We start from the raw sequence: 14,473 nt of genomic DNA, 5'->3' as shown, positions 1-14,473 counted from the left end.
AGTGCCGTACGGTAGACAATAAGTCGGTCTGCTTGATTCTTAAGCAAATTTCACTCTATAAATACCCTTCTGCCCAAAAAGAGAAGCTATTTTTCACTCTCCCTCACCTTGAAACATCAAAACACTCCAAAACCAAGTCCAAAAACCTTTCAAATCACAACCAAACTTTGCACACTACTGTTCCAGTGTACCAAAGCTCGCATACTCTTCCAAATTCATACCAAGGGCCACCGCATGAGCCACAACTCTCCAAAGGAAGGTTTTCATTCCAAAAAGGTTTAAATTTTCTCTTCCTAAATTTTGAAAGGAACCACTAAACTCAGACTGGTTCCTCATACCAACTCTGGGCTTAAATGGTTTGAACGTTTTCAAGAAATCAAAACTAATGTCCCACAAACTCTACCGTGCGGCACATACTATTGTCGTACGGCAGAGATTCTTCAAGGGATACATTTTGCCAAAACCTCGTTTCTTCTTTTGTTTCATTTAGTGCATAAGCATGCATACCTGTTTTAGATTATCGTATGTTAAATAGTCCTTTTTGAAACTACTGACCATCAGGCTCAGTACCGTACGACACACATCTCTGCCGTACGATGGTGTCTTCATGGAACATTTCATTATTAGTTATTCTCTGCAATTAAATATTCAACCATGCCTGTTTATACTTGTTGATTACGTGCTATAAACTGTTTATGTGGCATAAAAGTTAAGCAATAAATTTTTATTTTTATTTTTAAATCCCACAAGTATTAGTAGAGACTAATTTTTATTGGGCGAGAGGGATGCCGTAAAACCCTTCCCCTCTCGTAACCTGGCTCCCGAACCTAAAACTTTTTGTTTTCGATAGACCAAAACCTTTTTCCAAATCAAGGGCAAAAGAGTCACATTTTTCTCAATAACGATTTCTCGGGTGACAATCCTTTTCAAAACCTGGGTGGCGACTCTCAAACAAACAGTTTTTCCTTTTTTGTAAACAGTTTTTCCCCTCCTCACATGGGTTAGAGCACATATCATCCCAGCCCTGTTGCTATTATCCCTAGCTATAGCAAAGAGGGTGGGAAAAGGAGTTGTTGATGCAGCTGAAGGAACAACTATTTGTTCTTTTGATATGGTTTCTGATAGAAGAAAAACCGACTAACCGAGTTTTCAATTTTTGAACTCCTCCAAAATGAGGTGAAAGTGGCATTTTTGAAATTATGAATCATAACGGGGTTTTCTGTTAGATGAAGATATAACAGAAAGCCACATAACTTTGTATGAGAATTCTGGATGGAAATTGTGATAAGAGGCTTGATTAGACAAATATGTTGGAAGACGTTGTCGGGAGTTGCACTAGTAGGGTCTTTTCATGCTCTTGTGGATTGTTAAGGCTTAATGAAGGTACGATGAGGCTTCTTAAGTCCTGGAAGATTTCCTTGGGCTATGCATAGTTTGGGTAAACTATTTTCTCTGTAAGAGCTTCATCAATTACCGAAGTTCGTTGAGCATATATTTGCCATTGTATTACTCTCATTCGTGTACAAATTTTCTAAACAAGCGAGAGCAAAAAAGAAACTTTTAATGAATAAAAGATTCAAAATAAGATGCAAAACTTCAAGGATTTTATAGCTGAACCTGAAGTAAACTAAGTACGAATTTGCTTACAATACAGGCAACCAAACAACAAAGAGCAGTGAAGCACAAAAGGTGTATGCGGTGTTTGAAAAGTGGGAATGAGTAGTAACCGTAGAAAAATATAAGTAATACTAAAAGGTTTACATATATTTCGGGGAATTGGGGCAGGGCGGGGATACGTCTATTCTCGCCTCTTACCCGATTCTCAAAAAATTTCAGAAAAAATCCCCATATCCTTCACAATTCCCAAATAGATCTCCAAATTACAGATCCTTTTGGGGTGGGGATTGGTTCGGATACGGATCTCCCAATTATTGATCTGTTTGGGGTGGGGATTGGTTCGGATATGGATGGGTTAGATGAAATGGCCATCCCTACCGGTACGTAGGAGAGTGTTTATAGTTTGTTGTGATCTGTATCTCATTTTCATTCGCTTTTTTTTTTTTTTAAATAGGAGTTCCTTTGTTTCTCTTTGATGTTAGTTATTTCGGTTATGTGATTAGTTTAACTTGTTGCAGTCTGCTTCTTGATTGTTTCACGCAAGCCAATGCAGATTGAAGTTACTGAACCCGATACTCCTCTGTTTCTCGATACAGGTAATTTGTTAAGAGATTGAGAGTAGAAACTCTCTATTCTGGGTGGGTTTTGTTGAATGAAAAGAAAGGAAAGAGAAATTATAAGAAAAGTTTTTGATTGGTACTCTGACTTTCATGGTAGGCATGTAGAGGGAGCAAGATAACCAGGGGGGGGGGGGGGGGGGGGGGGGGGGGGGACGGACAGTAGGGCTTAAGAGCTAGGACCCCTTAATATTATTTTAAAACTCTTCCTTAGCAAATTAAAATATTTAGCCTCTCCATTTACTTCAAGAAAGGCTTTTCAGGTGAAGTTCAAGAAACCTCGTTGTTTCTGCAATATTGTCCGTTTTGTCTGAAGTTCAAGAAACCTCCTCGTTGTTTTTGCAATATTGTCCGTTTTGTCTGCCACACGCACGTCCGTATAGCAAGCGCACGGCTTTGTTTCTCGTGTTTACTTGAGAAAATACCTTGTAGTAAAAAGGTTAATGATCTTATGCCAGGTCAAGATTTTCTCTTTCCAAGTGATATGTGGAATAATCTGAGGCTCCCATACACAATATTCCATCCATTGGAATGACTCAAGACCTCACGGTATAAGTAAGTGATTCAGCGACAGTTCCACATGCGGGTATCAACCCATAGTTGGATTATTCACTGAATGTGAGGCTTCTCTGTCATCTTGGTGCATGCCCAACAATATTCCCAACTTTTCTCCACATAAGGATATTCGTTATTTTTTAATCATCATTTTTCGCTGCATATTCCATCATTCTTTTTACTTTTTCTTTATTCTATAAGAATATTTTCTTTCCGATTTTATTCAAAAACCTAACTATCACTTGCAAATCTCCTTTGATTGTGTGCATCGACCGGTGTCCTTGAGCTCCTCTTGATCTATTTCGGCGATCAACCGTTGCCTACTCCAATGATATTCAAACGCCTCAACTTACCACTTAAGAGAGGAAGCCTGATTTACAAATCAAAATCACTTAGACAGGCGGCGATCGACAATGATGGAAGTTTGATTTACAAATCAAAACCACTTAGACAGGTGGCGACAATGATTTTTTTGTTGCTACTGACAATGTCTTCTAACCCGGCGAATTGGATGAGCATCTTCCTCGCCAGGTGCAGGTGACGCCGTGACTAGTTGTGAGAGCGATTGAGAAGAGGGGAGTGAGAAAAGATTCGAAATTGCTAGGGAGTGAAGAATGACTCTTCATACGAGGGAGCCATTGTAGCAACCCTCAAATTTAGGCTGCAACTTGAGGGATAAAATTGATTTCTCATTAAAAATTGAAACTCCGTAAACTAGACTAACAATAATGGAGATTATTGGAGATGCTGGAGCTACATAAATGGTGAGCCAAAATAGGTCCATCGACGCCCCAATACCGTGAGTGATTATTCATTGCTCTACATGGTGCTCGAGGACCTTTCCGTGAACATATTGATGAGAGAACTATACATTGTGGTTTGAGCCCCTAATGTGTGTTGGTGATGGCCCTAAATCACGACAGTTAATAATTTTTCCAATACCTTACAAATCACTAGTCCATGGTTAATAGATCATGGGGCCGGAGTGGTCCAATTGGCAAGTCACAATACCGGTGTTGTGTCAAGTCATAGCGGCTTCCCTAATTCAAAATCAATCAATAAATTTTATATTTTTCAATCAACTTTGATTTAGCGTGGAGTGGTTGCCAATGAAAATTGTGTGATTGCATCCAAGAATTGGTCGATTATAAGGTGAGTACTTAGGGGCTGTTTGATAAAACTGAAAACTGAAATTGAAAGCTGAAAAATTGAGTACTGAAAGTTGAATGTTGATTTTTTTAAGTTGAAAAACAATTTGATAAACATATTAAGTACTGAATTAAAAATTAATTAATTAATTTTAATTCTGATTCTCTTTAATTTTGGTGATTGTGGTGGTGGTGGTGATGGAATGGTAGTGGTGAGGGTGGTGGTGGAGTGATGGTGGTGCAATGGTGGTGTGGCGGCGGTGGCGTGGTAGTAGTGGTAAGGGACGCGTGTAGTTGTGGTGGCGTGGTAGTGGTGGTGGTAGCGTGGTGGAGTAGTGGTGGTGGTAGGGGTGGAGTGGAGTAGTGGTGGTGGGGGAGTATTGGTGGTGAGATGGTGGTGGGGGTGGAGTGGGGACGATGTTGCTGGTGGTGAAGTGTTGGTGTGGTGGTGGCGGTGTTGGTGGTGGTGGTGGAGTGATGGTGGTTGTGGTGGCAGTAGCATGGTAGTGGTGGTAGTGGAGTAGTGATGGTGTTGGTGGTGGGGTGGTGGTGGGAGCGGTGGCGGTTGTGGTGGTGGTGGTGGTGGTTGAGTGACGACGGTGGTGGTGAATTGGTGGTGGTTGAATACAAGCATATAAGAATTCAGTCAGAATTAAGTAGCTCAAAGCTACTTAATTTTTATCACTTTTTTACACTATATTTTAAGTGACACTTAATCTGTTTAGCAATGTAAAATGTGGTTATTAAACCTACTTAATCACTTATTACTTAATTATTTCAGTTTTAAGTGCTGAATATGGAATATCAAACAACCCCTAAGCCGAAGGTAAATTAGTAGAGTGGATATGAGACAATAACGAAATGTAATCTCATAGAAGCCCGGTTGTTAATTTTATGTTTATGGAATTAATTATTGAGGGAGTTTTTAAATATTCATCCTCATAATCCATCTCACGTAAGTATTCATTCCGGTTATTTGGAATAGTTATGTTTTCATCCTCTTAGATAGTGAATTACCGATCTTACCCTTTTAATAAAATATTCATGTGTGTATATATTGCATTCCTAAATTAGTGGGATTCAACAATTTCCTAATTTGGTGGGATTCAACCATTTCCTAATTTAGTGAGATTCAATCACAATAATTATGAGAGATAATTACAAAAGATGATTTCAAAATTAAAAAAATTCATAATAACCAAATTCTACCGATTTATTTTTCAAAAAAATTACGGGTCGGTCTACCTTTTTTGGCCTACTTCCCTCGCAGTCCAGCCCAATTCCTAAAAGAACCAGTAAGGATGGCCCTTAATTTCCCTACCCGAAATACCCCTTTTTCTGATCAAAAAAAGAAATACCCCTTTTCAAATAAGCTCTCCCCTCTTCGCCTCCCGCACCCACCTCTGCTGCGTGTTTTGCGATTCCGACGTCGTCGAGGCCGGCGGCTTTTTCGCGTGTCACCATCCGACTCCTCCTTCCATCCAACTCCTCCCTCCGTCATCGTCTTCGCTCCCTTCGACTTCTCCCCAGACTCTTCCCTTCGACTCCTCCGACTCCAAATACGTCTTCATCGTCTTGTAATGGGGAGAAAAGGTATGTGTTTTTTAATTTTGTGTGTATTACTGTACGAGCTGTGGTTTTGCACTGATTTTGCTAGAGATTTATTAGGTTCTTAGAATGAAATTGATTGATTCTGATTTATTAGGTTTAGTACTTTTCCGAAAAAGAAGACGTTGCCTAACAAAAAATGGATGGAGGATGATAAGCACTCAATAATGCATATTCTTGGTGCTTAAGTCCTCTAGTATGTTATGTTTGTACATATATGTTGTCGTTTTTATGCGATATTGCACGTAAGGTAGGTTTTTGTGTGTTTCAGGTAATTCGTATAAATAAGACACGTTTGAATGCCAAGGAATGCTCCGGGTGCAACCAAGTACTTAAGGCCACGTGCCACCATGATGTGGTGCCCGAAGAGTCAAGAAGAGATGGTTTGGAGGTTGCTCGGGTCGCTCAAGGGTCAAGGGAATTGAAGGAGAAGTGAGGATTTTACCAAAGCTACTCATCTTCCGACCAGCTGAGGGTATAATTATCATAACTTTTTATGTACAAATTACTTTTGATCCAAACCACTTGGGTTAGAAAGTAGACTCGACAAGCTTTCCAACGGTCTAAAGAACACCTAAATCCGAGTTCGGGAGTGTCCGGAGCACGCTATGGGCTGTCGGGTGGCAAGACAAGGCTTGAGGAACTTGGCCTGCCAGGAAGCTAAACCGTATCGATACGGTTCCTGGAGTATTGATACTTCATTAAAACAGTGGGTTTTGCAAGCTTTAGCGTATCGATACAAATCTTGGAGTATCGATACGGTTCCTTTTGTATCGATACGGGTCGTCTACGGGGAATCTTGGGTTTCAGAGCAAGATAGAACCGTATCGATACGGCTCTGGAGTATCGATACGGGAGGCTTACCGACTTACTTTTTGACAGCTTTTAACTTTCCATAAGTGGCAACTTTCTACTTTCGGTATGTTTCTGGATATTTTGGAGGAGAGAGAGAGTCTTTTTGTAAAAATAGGACCACCTCTCTCCCTTTATCACCTAGCACATTATTTTCTTAGGACTTACTCCATTAATGTCTTTTTAAGCTTTCTTAGTTAATTTCCTTGAGAACTCAAGTAAGTCTTTCTCGTTTATTGTTTTGTCGTGTATTAATGTTGTAGCTACGAATTAGATCTTTTTTAATCTCAAGTTTATTTTCGTTTCCGTCGGTTAAATATCATGTCTCATTTTTATACTTTCTTTTGTGCTTTAGCTATGGTTGAGTAGTTGTTTGGTTAAGTCTTGGGGTAATCTTTCCCAATGACTTAGGTGGTAATTTGTTTCTCGAACCTTCGAGCTTAAAATCATGGTTTTCAGAATTGAACTAACCTAGCCATTTTGGTCTAAGCGAGAGGTCTCAACTCCTTACTATGTCATTTAGTCAAGCAGTCTTGGCAAGCAGCATACCGAGGGCTCGTGGCCTCCTACGTGTTAGATACATTAGCAAAAATAAGTTGGTTTAGTTCCGTTTAATCACATCTTTTGATAAACGTAGTCGTTAAAGTTAAATCTTCTGGGCGTGAGCACGCGGTTGTGTCTCTCGCTAGAGTTATTTTGAGAACCAATAGCGGCCTTTGTTAAGGGAAGAATGATCCCTAGACTTACCTCTTTTAGTTCATAAAGTTCATTTCTAGTCTTTTTCGCTATCTTTTCCACTGTTTAAAGGAAAACCAAGTTGGCCGTCTTAAATGCTGAAACCATCATATAAAACCTACAATCCAATTAAGCTATATTCGATTCTCTGTGGGTACGATCCCGGACTTTCCGGTTATTATGCTATCGACGACCTAGCCCTACGCTTGGGATTTTCAACCTTATATTTGAAGGCGAGGTTCGGAGGCTAAGCAGAGGATGGTAACAGAAGGTAAGCTGCAATAATGGAAGAACAATGCTACAAACAGAATCCTATATTTACACATCCTCCTCTCAATAGTGAGGATTGAGGAGATGTTGAAATGAATGAGTTTTTTTTCCCCATTGTCACAGGAATTTACACTAACTCTAATTCTCATCAACCCTAGTAAAATCGGTTAAGCATTTAGCAGACAGCTACTTATGAAATCACTACCCGGTGCGATTCCATATTTCTTTGGCTAGTATTGCTCGCATTGCCACGTAGCAATCTATGGGACTTTCTACAATACAACTCAAACTTAAAACCATCAGTTTCTAGGGACTAAAAAATTCTCTTTCAATTGTTTTAAAGCTGTGTGGCAGTATTTTTGTGCATCGTAACCCTTTGGCCATGTTTAAAAGCATAAATTAGGTTTTATAGTTCCTCCCACTTCTTGTTTGCCAAGGATATTTAGGAAAATATGTTCTCTAACGCATAAAGTTAGAGATGAAACGGTTCTGGGATTTTCAGTAAGCTATTGTCCCTTGATTCAATAAGTTGGAAAAGGAAAGGGAATCTCGTTCAGTAAAGGGCTTGCAAGAAATCACCTCCTATTGGTGAGAGTGCACTGTAGGTGAAGATGTAAAATTGGGCCTCTGAGCTATGTGCATTTGTCATTAAGATAACCTCTATTTCTGTACCAGCTTCTTGCTAGCTCCATTCGAACTTGTTGAACGAAAATAAAATGAGGTCAATCCTAATCAATTTGGGATTGGCTACACAAATCCGTTTTGAGACAGAACTAATTTAGGTTCCACTTCCAATCTTCCATGGTTCCACCCTACGCAGTTTACCACCCATAAAACATTTGACCCCAAGGCCCACCTGACTCCATAGTGATACTAGAGTAAGTAGCCCTGAATTCAATTTCCTCCACCTTCTTATGTGCCAAAATCAGTTGATTTTTTTCATATTTTTTGAAAGCGTATGTACAAATCAAAGCTTAGCATCAACATGGCTACTATATGCTTAAAAGTGACGCTTCAAAACATCTGTTTCAAGCAAAGATGGTTCCCAAAGAAAAGATATGCTCAACTTTTTGTGACACGCCACGTGACTTGCCCATAAATTAGGTTTTATAATTTGAAAACAATACTGTAAATTGACAGTTTTAGACTCTCTCATTTGAATTTAGAATGTTATAGCAATTTTACATTCGCAAACACTGAAAATTTTACATTTGGAAACATGTGTTATAAGCTTTTTCTTATTGTTTTTGTATGCAGTAGTTCGAGGAAAAGGGAAGGCAAAGCAGTTAGATTACATTAGTGATGAAGAAGATACAAAGGAAAAGACAAATGATGAGGAAGTGCTGCCTCATAAGGAAGTATCTAAAGGAATTATAGAAGCTGACACAATCTCAAATCCACTAAAGAAGTTAAAGATGGAAAAATTGGCGGGAAGAAAACCAATTGAAGTTACTTCATCATCTGTCCCAAAGGCTTCACATGAAAGACATGCTCAATCTCAATATGACCTTCGGGTTAGATCGCCAAAAAATAAAGGAATCAACGTAGAATAAGCTACGCCTCGGTCACAACCTCTTAGAAAGAGACCAAGAATTGTGGTTGAGACTCAAGAGACACAAGCGACTGAAGAGTCACAACACATCGCTTTTAATCGATGTAACATGCAAGCAATGATTAGATTAATGAAGGGGTTTCCTATCACTCCTGCGCTCAAGGATTCGCTGAAAAAAACCACATTTTTGGCATTTGATCAATGCATTTATTGAGGAAAAGGTGAAGAGTGATCATTGTAGAAAGTTTGATGAGGTGGTTGTTAAAATTGCAGAGTCGTATGATGCAAATAAAAGAGCATTTAGATTGGGAAACAAACATGTCAAGCTCAAAAAGGAAGATGTGAAGTTGATTTTTGGGATTTCATGTGGAAATGAGGAGATAAACCAAGGTTATTGTAAGAAAGAAGATGTGCAGTTTGTAGTCAAGTGGCAAATAAAGGGGAAAAGATTGGATACCTCAATAATCAAGAAGCTTTTAAAAGAAAAGGAAAACAGCAAGTTGCAAGAAGATGTGGATGATATCGCAAGATTGTTGTGTTTATTCCTTTGTGGGACGTTGTTCTTCTCTACAAGTGGAACCACAATCAATTGGGTTTATGTTCGCTACATGGAAGACTTGAATAACATTAAACAATTTGATTGGGCGGGAGCTATTTGTAACTACTTGCTGAAATCTACTCACGTGGAACATAAAGATCCCAAAGAAGTCAAAGGTTCTTCAATTCTATTATTGGTAATTGACAATATAACTCTTTACATTTGTTTGTCTAAAAAATAATTATATGTGTCCTTTTAAGTTGTAATTCTGTTGTGCGGTATTGGCTTTGTGAGCATAGCAACATCCTGAAGCAAGAGAGCCCATATTCTATTCCAAGGTTGCTCAAGTAGAACATTGCAAAGCTGCGGAAAGCACTCAAAAACGTGAAACAGTTGCATCAACTCCCAAATGAAAAGGTAACATGGTGGTTTATTGTTCATATTTGATTTTAATGTTCATAAGTAGACCTGTCTATGACGAAACTTCGTGGTTTAATGTGATTTAATGGCATTGCCTCTTTGTAGGTAAAAGATGAAACACTTGAACAAACCATTGAAGAAAAAGTTGAATGTGAATTTCAGCAAGATCAGGTTCAGCAAGATGCTGGGGAAAAATATGAAGTCAAGCAACATGAGGTGGAGAATGATGAATTTGTTCAACTTGTTGAAGCTCAATTTGAAGTTCAGCAAGATAAGGAGGAGAAAGTTGAAGTTGCTGAAGTTGAGAACGTGCCTGATAGTTGTGGGTTGGATGATTTCAATACTCCCACTGATATGTTTCAGTCTCCATTGTGCTCTTGCGAAATAGATGAATCACAGCCTGTTAGTTTCAGACGTGATGAAGTGACCTTTCCCAAATATAATTCGGATTCAACTCTTGAACCTAATACATTGAGTGGAAAATCACTACCACAAAAAGAAGATGAATGTTTGAAGAAACTTGTGGATAACATATTAGATGATTCAAAGAAGTATGCACCTGCAATGGTTGATGAATTGACAGAAGAAAGACACTCAATTAGTGATAATCTCACTATAAAGATTGTATATTTGGAGAAGCAGATGGAGATTGAGAAACAATCAAATAAGGATGCACTTGCCATGAATGTCGAATTGAGGAAGGAAAAAGACTCAATTACGAATGACATGTCCACAAAGATCGAACATTTGGAGAATGAAAAGAAGCAGATGGAGATTGAGAAAATATCAATTTGCGAGCCTCTCAATGACGAGATTGCAAAATTGAAGAAACTGGTGGAAAGTCAAGACAAACAGATTGTAATGTTGAAAGATGATATGAGCAAAGGCCCACTCACAACGATGCATGAACTCAAGAACCAAAAACAATCGTTGGAGAAGGATCTGATTGAGAAGGTTGAAAGTCTGGAGAAGGAAAAGAAGCAATTGGAGTTTCAGAAATTGAAAATGCAAGAAGACAATGACGTTGTGCTACAATCTAAAGATCAGCAAATTATAGCATTGGTAAGAAAAATTGAAGAAACAGAAGAGGAAATGAAGAATCAAATCCAGAATCTTGACAAACAAAATAAAAAGCTGTGTTTGGCAAAGGACAGATACATACAGACACTTTTGAACAAAGCCAGTGTCCTAAAGAAGCAAAAGGCTAAACAACAAGACGTCAACAATGTATTACAAATGCAAATTGACGAGTTCAAAATTCATGAGGTAACACAATACTATGCTGATGAGACCGAGGGCGCAGTGCATCAAGTAACGCAAAATGCAACTCGTGAGAAGATTCGAAGACTTGAACGTGAGAAGGAGGAGCTTGAATTGGAACTCTTAGATATTAGAGTGCATGAAGAGAAACAGAAACGCAAGGCAGTAAAATCTCTGATCTCTCCAAATTCGAACATAATAGCACTCAAAGCAAGAGAAAGAAAGAAGAACACAGATGCACACTTTGTCTATGAAGAAGTAAAGAAGAAGACGAAGACTGGAAAAGAACTTTTCATAGATGTAGATGACTTAGTCGAGTCTCAAAAGGACGAAAGAGAAAATAAGAAACTGAGAAAGTTGAAGGCAAATGCTGAGGTACCAAAGCTTTTAAGTCATGAAAGTTGGATGGCGATTGAAACACTTTGGAATACAGCAGACATCAGGTAAAAAAAATTAGTCTTATTTCTGTGTAATGTCGAAATAATGCAGAGTTTGGAGACTTTTGACAAGTTATTTTTCTTTTGCAGTACTGAAGTATGGTCTTCGAAAGATGAACTAGTGCATGTCACTGCTCATGACATACAGACGTTGTTGTTTGAATCAGCATTATCAACCCTAACGTTTAAATTTCACTGGTTAACTATACAAATACTGCTGATCGCAGAGTTTGGAGACTTTTGACAAGTTATTTTTCTTTTGCAGTACTGAAGTATGGTCTTCGAAAGATGAACTAGTGCATGTCACTGCTCATGACATACAGACGTTGTTGTTTGAATCAGCATTATCAACCCTAACGTTTAAATTTCACTAGTTAACTATACAAATACTGCTGATCGCAGATACTTTGCTAACTATACGGATTCTGTTCTTTTATACAGTCTGTTGATGCTTACATGAATATCCTTATGCAACAACACGTAGACCAGCAACCTACGTTCATATTGGAAACACAACCAGCCAAGTCTTTTGTGTTTCCCAGCTTTTTTGTGGTAAGACACTAGTAGTGAACTCGTGATATACGTCGGTCTTATACTTATTTCTGGTGATTTTCATGCATATTTGTTTTTGGTGAGTTAATGTAATTTCCTTTCACCATAAGATCCATTTTATTGCTTTAGTCAATCCTCAATGACAAACAACCAATCAAAGTGAAGAAGATTCTTGATAAGATGATGCCAAAGGCCGTATATGCAACTTTCCTGCTTTTCCCCATAACTCATCAATTCCATTGGACATTGCTGGTGCTTCATAAAGATGAGGGAAAGTGGATATTCTACAATTCTTTGTTTAAAGGGAATCGAAAAGATTTTTACTGTGAGACAACAAATAATTTGGTGAGCAAACATCTATCATCTTTTTTCTGTTACACATTTATGTTTTGAATGCTAAACATGTTTACATAAACTACACAAAGAAAACTTGTTGCAGACTATATCAATAGTCATTCCAAATCAAATGCTGGTAAAGTTATTGGTAACACAGTCCACATTGAGCAGTTTTCTCCGCAACAACCGGTTGGATTGTAAGTACTACAAAATCTCAAACCTATTCTCTTTTTTCTATCAATGAATGACCAACAATAAGATATCATGGCACAATTATATTTGTTGCAGTGTTGAGTGTGGGGTCGTCGTTATCTTCTTGATGAAGCAATATTTGATGAACCAAGAACGGAGCAAAGTAATAAGTATTGAGGAATGTAGGAAAACAAGAGCCGAGATGATACTTGCTTTTTTGAGTGACCAAAGCAAGTCGAGCACTTTAAAGGTTCCACAACCAATGCAAAACCTCAAGCAAATTGCAGAATCTTCAAAGGCTCTGAAACCAGAGTTCAAGCATTATCAACTTAGGGTGAAACAAGGCCCTAAAATCAAATAGCAATGTCAATTGTCTCGTTTTTGGAAGGATTTTCTCTATGAAAAGAAGGTATATATTACCATAATTTTTCAACAATTTGTTATGCAAACACTGTCAACTTTACACTACCTAGACACTGTCAACTTTGAACTACACAAAGAGTATATATTTTTATGAATTTGACCTCATTCATAAAAAACGAGGATCACTCTGACCCTTTGTAAGAGTCAAGCACAATAGTGTACTATTGGCATTGTAGTCCATGGAGATAGATGTTGATTTAGAGGACTTTTTGTTTGAGTCGTAGAGTATTGTTGTAGCTCTCCAGTCTCGAATGATTGCCCATGCGGCAATAGAACAATTTGTGTCATCAACATAACTCTTGATAAAATCTGTTCAGAATGGCCAGAGATGGTTAGCCATATAAAATCTGTTATAAGATTACAATCGAAGGAAAGGCAATCATAACTCTAAATCGATTGAATTATGTCATCAACATAATTCTTTAGCACAAGCAGCGAGCAAACATCCTTTGTGAGTTCCCTTCAAAAAAGTTCCATCAAGAAACAGAAGAGGTAGACAGAATTTAAACCCGTGGTTGCAAGCTGCAAACCCGACAAACAATCTCTTGAAACGCTGGGCCTCATCGCTCTCTAAATTGCATGCGCTATCAGGATTTGAAGCCTTCAAGGATTTCACAAACCATTTTAATTCCTTAAATGATTTTGTATAATTCCCATACACAAAACTTCTAGCCTTCTCAACACCCATCCATGCTCTTCAATAAGCCACATCTATCCCATAGTCTTTCTTCAACTCGTTCCTAACATCCACTGGACGTTTCAACGGACTCAACCGAATAGCTTCTGAAAATATTCTGTCTATCAAACCGGAACTACTACGAGAACTACTAGTCGACAACGATGCAGCCCCATAAGAATGCTCATTCATCAACTCTTTTATCCTAAATAGTCCACTTGGCTTGTCTACCTTGGCCTTCACAAAACATGTGCAATGCAATGTACGACAACGTGCTTTCACAGTCTCAGCATCATTCTTAACATAAATGTATTGAAAGCCATGAAATAACGAATACTTGCTTAAAGAGTCGCGGAAAACAACACACCACTAACAAACACCTGATCAACTCCCTTAATCGCAATGCGCCAAGCATCTGACTTCAACTGATTCCTTTCTTGATCATATAACGACAATGTCATCTCAGAACCATTGTCAATTTCAGATATCAACTCACCAGACCCTCCTACATTCAAACTAGAACTATATCTATCACCACACTCTCCAACATTCAAACTAGTAATAGATCCATTCAAGTTATGAACAAAAACATCAATACGACCAATTCTAAACTTCTTTGCTAAAGTACGTAAAGCAATCAAATCTTCATCACAGTCAACATCACAGTTTGGATGACCATCTAGCG

At 38.4% G+C, this 14,473-nt stretch overlaps 1 protein-coding gene and 1 long non-coding RNA gene across 2 annotated transcripts; both read left to right on the top strand.

The window, feature by feature from the left end:
• Positions 1 to 9,093: 9,093 nt before the first annotated feature.
• On the top strand, positions 9,094 to 11,983 carry LOC131298546 (uncharacterized). Its single transcript, XM_058324029.1, has 4 exons — positions 9,094 to 9,909; positions 10,018 to 11,615; positions 11,700 to 11,807; positions 11,875 to 11,983. Exons 2-4 carry the CDS (start codon positions 10,267 to 10,269, stop codon positions 11,981 to 11,983), a joined length of 1,566 nt encoding a protein of 521 aa, XP_058180012.1. The 5' UTR covers positions 9,094 to 9,909; positions 10,018 to 10,266.
• Positions 11,984 to 12,036: 53 nt separating this feature from the next.
• On the top strand, positions 12,037 to 13,027 carry LOC131336594 (uncharacterized). Its single transcript, XR_009202886.1, has 3 exons — positions 12,037 to 12,161; positions 12,291 to 12,694; positions 12,786 to 13,027. It is a non-coding gene; the product is annotated as an uncharacterized LOC131336594 (long non-coding RNA).
• Positions 13,028 to 14,473: the final 1,446 nt, after the last annotated feature.

Source organism: Rhododendron vialii, chromosome 8a, assembly GCF_030253575.1.
Source record: "Rhododendron vialii isolate Sample 1 chromosome 8a, ASM3025357v1".
Taxonomy (NCBI): Eukaryota; Viridiplantae; Streptophyta; class Magnoliopsida; order Ericales; family Ericaceae; genus Rhododendron; species Rhododendron vialii.
The sequence above is the reverse complement of the archived record's forward strand: the minus strand, read 5'-3'. Positions and strand labels throughout refer to the sequence as shown.